Below are 14,520 nucleotides of genomic sequence, written 5' to 3'. Positions count from 1 at the left end.
CATAATGAGAAAAGTTTTGGAGAATTTTGATGGCTCAGTGAAAATTGGAGGAAAAGTGGTAACCAACTTTCGATATGCTGACGACATAGTGTTGGTCGGTGGAGGTGTAACGGAACTGCAAGAACTTTTGAATAGGATCAAGTCAAGAAGTGAAGAATATGGTTTGCAATTACATCCCACAAAAACAAAAGTGATGGCCATAAGTAAAAAAGATGAAATTTGTCCAAGCTTATACATTGATGGTAATGTTGTTGAAAGTGTAAGTAATTTCTGCTATCTTGGCAGTGTCATAACTGACACTTATGATGATAGCACGGAAATTAGAAGGCGAATTGCTATGGCAAAAACAGCTGTGACATCACTTACAACGGTGTGGAAACAGAGATCAATTGGTAAAAACACAAAATTAAGATTGCTGCGAACTCTCGTTTTCCCAATTGCCACATACGGATGTGAAATTTGGACATGCAAAAAATGTGACATTAAAAAGTTAAAAAGTTTTGAAATGTGGTGTCACAGGAGGCTATTACGTATCAGCTGGATGGAAAGAAAAACAAATGAATTTGTTTCCCAACAAATAAACGATAAATGGAGTCTGATAAACAACATTAACCTTAGAAAATTGAGATATTTCGGACACATTGCAAGAAGCAACTCGTTGGAAAATTCAATGTTAACTGGGATGGTGCAAGGCAAACGAACAAAAGGACGACAAAAAATGAAATATTTTGACAATATCAAGCAAATTACAGGAATAAAAAGCATGCCGGAAGCACTAATAAAAACAAAAGACAGAACAAAATGGAGGCAGTTCATAAGGGAGATCACAGCTGATCAAACATGATCAATCTGTTGAAGAAAGTATAAATATTCCTGTAAAATGGTGCTGTCCGGTGGCATAGCAAAAGGATAAGATCATGTTTTCTTGGGAATTTTTCGGTAACTTAATAAAGCTAAGTCTCTATGTTTTCTTGTTGCTAATTCCTGGCTGAGATATTTGAATGTTTGGTATTGGCAAAACTCGCTCTTTTAATGGAGTTTCGTTTAAAATTAGGCAAACTTTGTTTTAGAGACATAGAGACTGAAAGCATCATTCTCAATATCGTGACGTCACATGCGTGCCAAAGGGGTGGGTTGTAACCCCCAAACCCCTCCTCCCCCTTGGCTACGCCACTGTTTTGAACGTTGCCATTCTGTTTGCTTTTATTTTCCGTGTACTTTTGCATTATCAAAAAAAAAAAAAAGTCCTGTCTGAAAGTGCCGCCTGGGGCGGCCCGCCCCCCCCCCCCCCCCCTAGCTACGCCACTGCAGTGTAACATACTTCGTGTATGATTTACAGTGAGTGATAAGCTAAATGTCTTCATCACATTCGAAGTCAGCGTAAAAACATGAAGAAAAGTTAAAAATGATAAGCCTACAATGCACCAAACATTACTCCAGCCAAAGTAATACAGTAGAATTCGCCTATAACGGCACCTCTAGGGGATTTGCAAAAACTGACGTTATAGCCGAATTGATGTTATAGACGAACTACCGCAAACTATTCCAAAACTGTCTTTTGATTAATCATCGACATTTTCAAAGTTGTGCTTTCGCTTTCTTTTTAGTTTTGGATTGCATCCTGCTTCAAACTCAGACATTATCTTTTCTTTATTGCGTAAGATTGTGAAAAACTATGCCACGTGATAGTTTTTCACGCGAGGAAAAAAAAGTTAATTAGTTTATACAGTACTGTACGTACAACTGTTGCTTTGAGTTGTTTAAAGGTCAGCTGTAGAGCTGCTTTTTACACGTGATAGTTTTTCACGCGGGAAAAAAGTTAATTCAGTTAATTAAAGTCCCTGCTGCGAACGACGTAGCAAAATAAAGGGAAGACATTTTACAAGCAGCAGCGCTAACTGGATTAAAAGACTGACCGTTCGTGGTGAAGGTGATGGCTTAAAGTGACGTTATAAACGAACAAAAGACGTCTGGGGACCAATAAAGGGTGCTGTTACATGCGAATTGACGTTATAAGCGATGCTGTTGTAGCCGAACTACAATGTACGTAAAAGATAGGAATTCTGCCGGGACCGAGCGAAATGTGACGTAATAGGCGAATTGACGTTATAAACGAAGCCGTTATAGGCGAATTCTACTGTAGTTACTTTTTTCGACGTTGACATTTTTCAAACTACCCGCACTGAAATCAAATTGCATATAAAACGTAGGTAGCGTAGCCTATATTGTTTGCGATGCTTACAAGAGTTTGCGGAAAATAAAAGTTTCTAAAGACAATGATCAGATCAGCGATCAGTTTTAAGAAACAGGGTTAAACAATCCAGATAAACCTTCGAAGGATACTTCAGTTTCGACCTTTCGTCTTCGGCGAATAAACAAAGGAGCAAAGACCTCCATTTCTGGTACGACTTTGAACTGTTGGCCAACATGGTGATCGATCACCTCACTCACAAGTTTTTTAAATTGAGTCCTCCGCTTTCTTTCATTAAAAGAATCGAAATTTCCTAAGAAATGTCTAACGTTTTCTTTGTTATCGTTTCGCATTAGAGAAAGAATTGTAAAGGAAATCGCATTTGCATGACGGCCTTTCAAAGCCTGAATCACAGTCAAGGCAAGAGATGATAACTGCGCTTCGCAACCCGTATTTTCACCATGTCTTTTCAATCCGAGCATGATAGCTTGAAGTACAAATTTAGTGATCTCTTCGTTGAATAGGTCGATTTGATTTTGAATAAGGAGCTTCAATAGAGGCCAGAGTAATTGCGTCGCTTTGTAGCAAGATCCAGTATCATGCCAGGACAAAGATTTCAATGCACTGGCAAAAACAATCTCACAGGCTGAACTATTTGCAATTGCCTCACCTAAAGAAGTGAGCTGAGTCACATGACCAGCATCGGCAGATTTCATCGTGACGTCATCACTAAGTTCACCGTTTTCTGTTGAATGCTTTGCATGAGAAGGCGGCCGCTTGTTTACACAAAGTGATATCAACAAATCTAAATGCTCGCGAGTCAAGGAGCGAAGAATCTGTTCTTCCAAGATTTCCTGCTCTTCTTTTTCGTCATCATCATCGTCACAGCCTTGCATTCTGGTCGATTGCCTTTGGCCGTAAGCCTCCCACGCGGGCTGAAGCCTATCCATGATAAATTGACAATACCTTTGCATCAATGGACTTGTAACCTCTTGCACAAGCTCTTCAGGGCACGATCGGAAAAATGGATTTAGAAATAGACGAAGCAAGGCTTTCAGTCGCATCGGGGATAAAAATTCGATGTTGCTTAATATCTTGACATCAATGATTTGTTGGAGACCATTCACTCGGTAAAATTCAGGACCCATGATTTTCCCAAATAATCCAAGAATCTGGTAGCAGCAGTCTAATCGACCAACCAGAAAGCTTTGAAGTTGTTGCCAGTGCAGTTTAGGTTTTTCGTCGGGATTATTTTTTTCGGAGGTCCCATCCCTATTGTAACAAATGAGATCATTTTTTTCAGAGTTTTTCAAATCCAAAGCTTTTAAATTTTCTGGATGGATAAAGTCCCGTGATTCAGGAGACCATTGCGCTGTCATGACACTTACAAGGCTTAAAATATGATCAAAAGGTAATCCTAAGTGAGCACTACAAGGATTTTTAACCCCTGGATTTTCTCTCTTTTTCCAAACTTGGGATCTGTTGATGACGCCCATTGTCAAACAAGTGTAGTAATAAATATCGGATCGCAATTTTGCAGATGGCAACATTCTGGCTTCCACGATATCAGGAGGAACAATACCCATACCAGTCAACTTAGCAAACTTCTCGGGACTTTGTAAACAAGCCATAAAGTCCGTAGATTGAACAACGGAAAGAGTAGTGTTCATAACATCAAAAATTAACTGACTTTGTCTAGAAAGATCATTCCATTCCATGCTTAGCATAATCAATACTTCTAATAAAGACACTTTTTCACTTGGCGATAATTTGCATGGAGTTTGATTTAACCTTCCCTGAACACACAACTTGAGGTGATCTGCGAACGTCGCTAGTATTTTAGGAAATGCTTTGGCTAGACGGACTCCAGTGATGCAAATATGAAGACGAAGTTTGCCAATCGCCGGTTGCGTGGAATTGTCAGAAGTCTCGTCTAGCAGCATAAAAAGATGATCAATGAACAGTTTGAAGTGATATTGAGGGCAAGGAGCAAGGGAAAGTAGTTTGCACAATGCACTAGCACATGATAAGATTGTTTGCAACGTGATTGGGTCTTCTGTTTTCTGAGACAAAAACGTTTTTAGCAAAGTTGCAGTGTACTCTATCGGCACCAGGTGAGTTTTTTCCTGTCTTTTAACAGCTTGAACTATCGATCCGAGAACTGTAACCAAAAGCGTTAGCATGCCATCGTATTGCAAGTTCATTTCCTCTTTGCTTTCATATTTTGTATTTAATCGAGCTTCTGTGTATTTGTAACACTTTTCGAGCGTTTCCAGTGGCAAGATTATTGTACAATAACGCAATATTTCTACCATGTATCCTCTGGATTTCTTCAATAAAGAAGAGATTTCTTCATCGTCATTTAATTCTGCTTCTTCAAACGATGAAAAAACGTTCTTTTTTGTGTAGTCCTTACAAAGGTTTTGGGTTGCCACATCAATAAGCATCGGTATTAGTGCCTGAAAAGTTGGGTCTTTTGACAACTCATTGTGCTGTAAGAATCGCGACCAGCATTGCAAAACCGAAAAGGAAACACATTTACTTTCATGACATGTCAGATAAAACAAAACTTCAAGGAAATTCTTTCTCGAACGAAATTCATTTGAACGGCTTTCTGAGTCAAGGTCTTTATCCTCCCAAATACCAAACAGTAGATTGCTTAAAGAAAACATCACCTTTCCTACAGTATTTAAGAAATGAAACTTATTTTGATTAAACCCTTCCACATTAGAAGCGTTTTTAATAGCAGAAGCGTACTTCTCTACAAAATAGTCATCTGTCAGCTTGAACATCACTTTTCGTTCGGCAATGGGACCTTTTCTGCTGACAGCAATTAGCAAACATTCAGCAGCAATGACTTGAAAATTTTCGGATTCAAATAGTAAGAGCAGAGTTTCAAATAATATTCCCTTCTCCATAAAAAGAACTTCAGGAGTAATCCAGCTTATGTAGCCTTCCAAAGCAGAAATAGTCAATTCAACAAAATGAGCATGAACAGTGGCACCTTCCGTATTTACCAAAGCAGCATGTTCGCGTAAGGTTTTCAGCAAAAACGTCACAATCTCAGAAGAAGCGACTGAAAGAGCTTTTCTCAAGTCACGAGCACGCGGCCTAGTCTCAATGTTTTCAAACACTGCAACATCTTCTGCCAAGTTTTGAAACATTAAAATTATGATCTCGATTGTTGTTTTATTGCCATGAAGACAGAAAATACTAATGACCTCCTCTTGCATGGTTGGCCAATTCTGAGGCCATACATGCTTTACCAGTTCATTCAAAACACTTGCGAGCATTGACTTGATATAAAAGGGTTCGGTCTCTGAACAATTCGATATGGTGTTTAAAAGTTGGGTCTTGACAGCGAGTTGTTCCTCTTGCGTCATAGAGGTCCATTGCATACGAACTCTATGTTTGACAAGGAGTAATCCATAGTGCTGCACATTGGGTGGCAATGCTGCATTATTTGCTAAATAAAAGCCTACTTCCGCACATCTTTCATCGTCTTTGTACGATTCATAAAGCTTCAATGCTTCCAAGCGAGTGACATTGTCTACATCAGACTTTAGTAAAGCCTCCAAAGCCCGGCACAGAGTTTCCAAGTGGGTTGAATCCATGTTGCAAAATGCAAAGAAAATTAGATGTTCCCTGTTAGAATTTTGTCAGATGATCAGCCCCACTCGCTTTGTTGTCGTCAGGATTCTGGAAATAAAAAAAAATTATAATTTAGATCAGCTTAAACAAAGCGCTGACAGTTAGGTTTGTTTAGGAATCAAAGACATACTCAGCAATCGTGCGTATCAGGCAATCAGCAAAGGTAACAAAGCAAAATGAGAAAGTATTATTGAGCTGAACACTCACTCACTGTCAACAAATAATTATTTCACTAGTGTTCAAGACACATGTTAGAAGTGTGATGTGTTATGGAAGTGAATGTTTGGCGATGAAGAGAACTGACATTAGGCGAACGGCGAACGCAAACGATAAAAAGGAGGATGGTTCGTATAATGTGTGGCAAGACACTTCTCGGCAAAATTAGAAACGATGTCTTGAGTGGACTGATGTTGAGGATATTGAAGAGTACTTGCATGGTCATCGCCTGAGATGGGTTGGACATCTTGAGCGAATGGATGAGAACAATTTGACAATGTGCGTATGGAATAAAAAGCTACAGGAAAAATGAGAAAAGGAAGACCAAAGAAAATATGGAATGACACCGTGAAAGATCACATGGCATTGAAGGAGTCGCTGCAGACAACTGATCGATCTTGATGTTTCAGGATAAAGACCAGGCTTCTTTGAAGCAAACTGGATGATGATGATGACACGTGTTCATTCAGGCTCGACGTAGATGGAGACCTTGGTTACTAACCACATGTTTAAAATAACTAATTTAATCAACAATCATAGACAAAACCAAGCTTAGAAAGCATCATTTACTTACTGCCAACGAAAGGCTACCAATCAAATAAGTATTTCCCGCTGTTTCTTTAGCTATGCAGGATCTCCAAAAATCATTACATTATGTAGCTGTGTTGCAAGCTAATAGCCATTAGTTGCATACATATAAACCGCTGCTAATAAACCTATAAACATGCACAGAATGTTTTGATTAGAAAAAGGACAAATTATAATCACATGATGTACGAGTACCATGCAAATTCTGTTGAATTATTTACATTTTAATAAACGGTCATTCTATGTTTAAACATCTATACGGAATCTGCGATATCGGATGACTAAAACCTACAAAAACACTAACTGATATGTGCGCAGCATGGGAGATAAATAACGTCATATTTCAAATCTAAGATTGCTTCTGTGTCATGTAATTTGCTTCAAAAATTACATGCATTTCAAAAACTCGGTATTTCCTAGCTTGGTGCAGTCTGGGAAACATTGTATCAATCTGGTATGAAAATGATAAAAGACTTTCAGCCTCAAACGATCAAGAACAAAGAATAAGTCATTGGTATACTTTGTCAAGGAATGCAAATCAATTATCTTTACTGTAAGCTCACCAACGTCTCTTAGGCAATTATGTGCTTTCTATTGCAACACCCAAGTTTACGCCCACCTACTCTTTTTAATAAAACACCAAAGAAACAGACCGACAATGCCCATTAAGTGCATAAATAGTAACGATATAGATGCCTTAAACATCACTGTGCATGATTAAACTTAACTGGATTGTAGCAATGTAGCTATTGTAAAATATCCATATGTTTTACTTCATTCATCCCAGAAGAAATTAATTATAATATAATACATGTTATGAATGTATTACTGGTGTCATAATTAGTTTATTAAACAATCAAACGACACTCTTCAGTTACAAGTATTGATTGTGAGAATCTGTATGCTCGGACTGAGAAAGCCTTTTGAGCATAACTAAACTCTGTCAGTTTTGTGTAAAGGCCTTGAACCACTGACACAGGTTCAGTCACCGAGTTTAACAGAGTGAAGTTTCCGGTTGTTGAAATGTTGTTGTCTGTAAATTATTGTTTCCACCAGTTGCCGCTGCAGGCCTCGAAACTGAAGGCGGCCATGGCCGCAATTAACCTACAAAAACCGACGTTTTGTCTGCCGGGTCTCACCCTTCCGTCGGCCGCATTTGTCCGCCATGAAGTTCAGAGAAAATTTTACGCAAGCGGCCTTGTGAATAAAGTACTTTGCCACCTATAATCACAAAGGATTATAAAACAGTCAAAGCACCCGATAAATCATAATATGGTACGTTGAAATTTGGGTGTTTCAAAATAAAAATCGAACTTGTTCCACAAGGTGAAATTCAAGGTCAAAATATAGGTGAAAAGGTCATTACTTCTAAACAAAGTTAAATTCAGATTTTAGTGTCAAAAATGAATTCCTTTTAAAATGATATATACCTCACACATGGATATTGGTCAAGTGGTTAATGAGAAATTGAGTTTTAAACTTTACCGTCTCGTCGAAAAGGTCAAAAGTTCAAAGGTCAATATATCCAGAACCATTGGTTCAATCACGATAAAATTTTTTAGTTGGGAGTTTCTGCCCATATGCAACAAACGTGCCAAATTTCATCAAAATCGGAGAAGGTGGTGTTTAACCCATTGGGTGATTTGACATGGAATGACCCACACACTGTCTATGCTTGAATTGTTAACATTATTGATTGACCAAGCAGCTGATGTCTGACGATAAGCAGGATGCAAGTGACATCACAATACACTTTATTGATGCGATATATTCAGTAGGGTGGGTCGCGAAATGGACTTTTTCACCAATTCGAAAACCTCAAATGGATATGTGAAAATAGGCCCGAAAAAATACTCCATGCCAAATCTGAGCTGATTTGGGCCAGAAATAGCTTGCGAAAATGCATTTGAAATTTTCGAAAATTCAGACTTTTGAGCGAAAATGGCATTTATCGTTTTTAATCCAGAACTTAAAAACAATTATTCTGTGATCCAATTTTGGTGAAATGCACCTCCTTATACATTGTAGGTACCACTATAACCTTTTAAAGGTCACAATTCACCTAATGATTATGTCAAAAACTACTTTTAAATGTGAAAAAATTGCTAAATTATGCAATGTTACATAATCCAAGGATGTATATCCGCAGCTGCACATTGCAGCACATTTGCCAGTGACATTCAGGGATACTCTACTAATACTGATGACTCGTATACTCAGGCCGTCAAGCGAGCCGTCAAACTGGTGACCGAATCCAGCAAACTTGCATTGGGACAACATCGTAGGGAGGGCCAAATTCTGTCGAAGCTTAATTCAAGAGCCATTCATCCAACATCTGATTCGAAAAAGGATTTCATTTGTGCACCAAAGTGGCAGTTATGATGGAGCAACCATTGATGAATGAATTGACTGACTGCAGCTGAACTGCTTTCACAGATGTTTTTGCATAATTTGTTTCTATATAATTCAGCTTGAATGCCACGAAACTTCGAACAATATTGAGAAAATGCTTTAAATGTGTGCTGCAATAAAGCATTTTATCAATTACTTTTACCCTATATACAACTATAAACACTATTATACAGTATAATACACTGCAGTATACAACACACATTATTTCAATTGTATTCGACATCATGTTCGGCAATTGCCGACATCATGCATATTTGACGTTTTTTCACATTTTTAAGCAGGGAGTTTTGAGACATAATCCTAGTTTAATTGACCTTTAAAGGAGTACAATGCCATCTAAATTGTATAAGAGCATGCATTTCATCAATATAATGTGACAGAATATTTTTTTTCAAGTTCTGAAAAAAAAAAGGTAAATGGCATTTTTGCCGAAAAATCAGGATTTTTGGGAAATTTCAAATGCATTTTCGCAAGCTATTCTTAGACCAAATAAGCTCAGATTTGGCATGGAGTGTTTTTTGGGGAATATTTTCAAATAAACCATTTGAGGTTTTCGATTTGGTGAAAAAGTCCGTTTCGCGACCCACCCTAATATTCAGTCTTCGAAATTAGCGTCGGCAATAAAAATGCCGAGGCCACACAAGCGCTTGTAAGGTTAGGGTTAGACATTCCTCCCAGTCGTTATACCACAGCCATAGATTTGTTACTTAGTCAGCATCCTGATGGAGCTCTACGAAAAAGAAAGAGGCGTGTGGATTGGTATCAAAGCCCGAAAGCCGCAAAACGTGGACGCTTCATTGCGAACGGCGAGGACGGTGTACTGTAGATTTACAGCCAAGCGATGAGTTTCTTGATGTGTCTGATTCCAGTGATGACGCAAACCTCATCCTCCGATACAGCATCTGATGATTCCGATTCTGACAGCTAGTTCTTTATCAAACAGACTTTGTGTTGTTCGCAGTATCGCAATTGTGCCGAAATTATGTTAGTGTATACGTAAATCGAGGCAATCTTCTTGCAAGGAGCTATTAATTTGTTACCGACCTAGCTGGTTGAGCAATTAATGTTATTTTATGATAATTCAACGTTGCTAGATGTCGAATTAATGTAAAACAAACGTAAATTTCTAATTGGGCATTGTTGTTACGCAGTATAACCCGCCGGAAAATTAAATCGATCTGTGCTGACTCGAACGTTGAATCAACCCAAAATTAACTTACTTTTCCGCCCGTGAGTTATTTAACGTGAATTACTGTAACAGCGTGCGACGTGCGTATCTTGTTGCTCGCTTTATCGCTACTTTTGGGATTATTACATCACAACAAATCAAACAGTGCGGTCGTGATAGACTACTCTAGTATTTTTTTCGCTTCTCGTTTTACATGTTTTGGTACAATTTTCTCGTAATAAACGTTCACAGCAATTGCCGAGGCAATTTCAACTTTTGTCGTTCGGCCTCGGCAACGTTTCTGCCGTTCGAAGTAAAAATGTGCTAATTTTGAAGACTGTATGTTGATGTGCGTCGACGTTCCGATGGCCGCCATGTGCTTGTGATTGGCCACCGAACAGCTTGCTTCAGTCGGACACGTTTGGCCGCCGGAAAAAAAAGTTGTTTTGAGGCCTGAAATGGTTTGCTCAAGCGCACACCAATTTCATGACGGAGCATCTATGAGTACTACAGTAATTGCAATAAACAATAATCAACACAATACTTTGAAACATGCAAGCTGTAACAGTTTAAGGACAATTCAAGCAAGAAACATACTTCTTTGATCTTCAAAAAAAAACTACTGAAGAAAGATAGTGGTAAAAGCGAACAGATTTCAAGTTATCACGTTTTCAAGCATTATAATTATTGACTCTTCTATTGTATTTCCAAGCTATTGATGACTGGTTAAAAAACACCCAGGACAACCTTTTACAAAGATCTAAATTAGCAAGCTGATTGGGCAAGCATATGACACAACAGAAACACTTAGTATTGTCACAAATGAATCAAAAGATGAATACTATTGGCTAAATATTTGATGAGAAAGGACGTTTTCATGGTGAAGTAACTGACAGACCAGACTGTTGGAAGGCATTAGGTTTTCTGCCAGTAATAGTCCTCCTACGGTAGATTTTCTCCTCCAAAACATAGTACTACCGCCAGTCTTGTCAAAGTGCTCAAACTGCAAGCAGTGAGCTTTATGTGCCAGTGTCTTTTTGCTTTAAAAATGGTTCACGAAAAACATTATAAAGTGATCGAGCTTTTATGCCACCAATTCCAGGACACAAGCTCAAGTCGGTTTCTTCTGTTTTACTAATTTCAGCAATCGATCCAAAACTTGTTAACAAAGTGTTTGCATCAGTCGAGTTTATAGATCTTATTGATGACAACACTTCAATAGCACGAGCAGGATGGCTGGTAGCTGGACGAGACTTTAAGGAATCAGCTGGTTTGTTTTGGTAAGCTTTGAAAGTTTCTAAGTAGGTTGCTGCCTCATCATTACTGAATGCTAGTAAGAGTGTGACATCAGAAACAAAACAAAGCTTGGTTAATTCCTTCACAGAATGTGTGGAATCTTTAACATCAACCAAACATAATAACACTCGCAATGCAAACAATCCCCCCTGGCGAAGAACTTTTAGTCTTCCATGTATGTAATCAGGTTTCAATGCATGATACCGTAAACTTAGGAATAAACACCCAGTTGATGGACCTAAAACGTAATCGACCGCCAAGCCTGGTCCAACATCAGCAAATTTCCATGGAACGCCACGGATTAACTCCAGTACTGGATTTCCTCGTTGACAAGGATTGACAATAATAGCTTTTCCACTTCCCAAAGCAGATGCTTGCGAAGTAGACATTACCGCAGAAGGTTCTTTATCTTTGGATTCTTCTGGAGCGAGAAATCCGAAAGCATTAACAAACGATGGTTTTTGGTAGTCCACTTTCTTCTTTTGTGGAGGCTCACCAATTTCTTCATCTTTTGATTGTGCCTCTTGACTTAACCAGGCACTGCAAGTTTGTTCATTTTCTTCAAAGTCAGGATCCAAATTCTGTGCCATTTTACTTTAAAAACACAATAAATTACAAAACATGCATCACGACATTGATAAACAACAAAATCATTTCAAACTGGAAAACATGTGATATCATGAGTCCTGAAAAACAGCATGAAAGTATTTATAAGAATATAACACATTAATAATTGTTTAGAACAATTGTTTTATAACAAAAGCGTGTAACATTGTAACACATGACCTGCAGGCATAAGTGCAGGCCTCATATAAGTGGCTTTATCAGTGAAAATTTGCCTTCATTAATAAAAACACTTGTGAAACTTATATAGCAATTTATTCAAATTAGTACTAATTAAATATTAATGCGATAATTGGGCTTTCAACCCAAAAAGCATTTGTAACATCAAGCAATGAATAGACCATTGTATGTAATAAATCATACCTTCTCAAATTAGGGGGCACTACTCCAAGTTCAATATGACTAGAGTGAAAAAATCAAAGTCAAATCATAATGTTAAATCAAAGCACTAAGGATCTCCGTTTTAATTCTTAAGAAATTACTGAACTTTCATGATTCAAAGATGCAGCTTTGGTTTAGGTTTAATTTTGCCAAAAAAGGCTTTGCACTTTTGACTTGATTGCAAAGCAGAATATCTAACATTGTCTGAAGTAGCGATACGTGTTCTTCTATTGCTTCAACGTATTTGTGTGAGTTTGTTTTATTAACTTTGACATTCACCAGAACAAAGCATCGTGCAACCTTAAAGACATGAAAACTACTATTAACATATTTACAAGGGATTCGTTGCATTGTTGAGTGTATTAGTTGCTTTGGCCAAGTTTTGTAGGTTAAAGTAAAATATTGATTTCAAATAAAATACAAATAATATATGAGTGACCAATTATAAAATTTATACAAATGAGCAGTTTTCATTCTGTATATATTCATATGATTTCTGGGTAACTGTAATTAAATACAGTGCTAACAAGTTTAATGCAAATATAAGAAAATATCCACTCTGATCATGTGATAGCTCGGCGATGATATTCTGCTGGAGCAATTTCATATTGGTTCACATTAAAAAACTCTGCTTTGTTATCACACAAGAACTTAAGACAGCCATGCATATAATGAATGATGATTTCAAAACCTTTCTCATGACCGTTATTTTTGGAAGATAAAATCGATTCAATTTGGATAAAAAAACGAAGAAAATGGAATGCACCATAGAGTTGGCTAACAGTATGATGTGGAAACTTTTCCAAAATGTCTCCGTATTGTGGTCGTTCAAACTTGTACAAAAGCTGGGAGCCCAGCATCACATTGAAGTATTCTTGAATACCAGAAACCATTTCTTTCAATGTTGAAATATCATCTGAAGTAGAAATACTGTCTTCCATATATTTTTTCAAAATTTGATGCACTGAAACTTTGGCAGGTAAATGAAATAACTGCTTTCTTCGGCATATAAATTCCCAGTCGTTAGCGAGCATTGGGTACAAACCTTGAGGAATTTTAAGTCGAATTATCTGATGCACAGCTTTATCTTCTAATACCGGTGTTTCTTCAACTGACACAATGCATGCCTTTTTCTTTTCAGGTTCTGAAGCTAAACTATGGATCAGAACACTTGGAGGCAAACTATCAACCAGTTTCCGCTTTTCAACAATATCTTTTTCATTTTTGATGGTTTTGATTTCTTTTTTTGAACCTTTTTTCTTGTCTTTGCCACACTTCTTCAAAAGGTCTTTTTGCTTTTGCAGATTAGTTTCATTGTACTTTAAAAGCCGCAATTCTGGAACCCATTCATCCCAGTGCTTATTCCAACCACTGTAATGAATGAAGTAAAATAATTTGTCGTCCCTTGTTTCCGACTTCAAAGATTTAGCTTCATAAATCAATGGTCCTTGGAAGCATAACACTCTTTCATTTTCTGAAAACTTTGGTTTTCTTTCACCAACTTTTGGTCCCATTTGTCACAACTTTTAAACTAATAGAAATTAAGAACCATAAAGAGTAGTTAAAGTTTTTATTTATTCATAGTCTATTGTGTATGTTATATCTCAAACCTGTGGCAACAATGAAAAATCCTATAATTAGTAATAATAATTGTGTTTGCATATATGAATGGATCTATATGATAGATTCTTGCAGCTTCTTAGTGCTACACAAGAACTTGTTTTTCAAAACAACAAAATTAACCATCCTAGCCCTGTATTGCTTTTAAGCACTGCTGCTAGACAGTAGAGAAATTATAAAACTGGCAACTCTGATGCCAATTTATATATATAATTGTACAGAATATTGCATATGTTTAAGTTTAAGGCAGTGGCTATGTGACCGGCTGCGGTCATTGAATCTGAAACACTATTTGACCGGTCATGACGTCACTATTAGGGTTGTAAAAATACATTTTGTGTAAAATACACATTAGGGTGTGACAGCCGCCCCA

General features: G+C 37.5%; 2 protein-coding genes and 1 pseudogene across 2 annotated transcripts; all 3 read right to left on the bottom strand.

The window, feature by feature from the left end:
• Positions 1 to 1,761: 1,761 nt before the first annotated feature.
• Positions 1,762 to 5,805, bottom strand: LOC145776938 (exportin-5-like). Its single transcript, XM_082588181.1, has one exon. The coding sequence runs from the start codon at positions 5,803 to 5,805 to the stop codon at positions 2,299 to 2,301; it is 3,507 nt and encodes a 1,168-aa protein (XP_082444307.1). The 3' UTR covers positions 1,762 to 2,298.
• Positions 5,806 to 10,708: 4,903 nt separating this feature from the next.
• On the bottom strand, positions 10,709 to 11,923 carry LOC145776940 (DNA excision repair protein ERCC-1-like). The gene has a single exon (XM_082588188.1). The coding sequence runs from the start codon at positions 11,909 to 11,911 to the stop codon at positions 11,246 to 11,248; it is 666 nt and encodes a 221-aa protein (XP_082444314.1). The 5' UTR covers positions 11,912 to 11,923; the 3' UTR covers positions 10,709 to 11,245.
• Positions 11,924 to 12,214: 291 nt separating this feature from the next.
• LOC145777367 (mortality factor 4-like protein 1 pseudogene) lies at positions 12,215 to 14,131 on the bottom strand (annotated as a pseudogene).
• Between the last annotated feature and the right edge of the window lie 389 nt (positions 14,132 to 14,520).

The sequence above is a fragment of the Aplidium turbinatum genome, chromosome 9 (assembly GCF_918807975.1).
Source record: "Aplidium turbinatum chromosome 9, kaAplTurb1.1, whole genome shotgun sequence".
In the NCBI taxonomy this organism is placed as follows: Eukaryota; Metazoa; Chordata; class Ascidiacea; order Aplousobranchia; family Polyclinidae; genus Aplidium; species Aplidium turbinatum.
The sequence above is the reverse complement of the archived record's forward strand: the minus strand, read 5'-3'. Positions and strand labels throughout refer to the sequence as shown.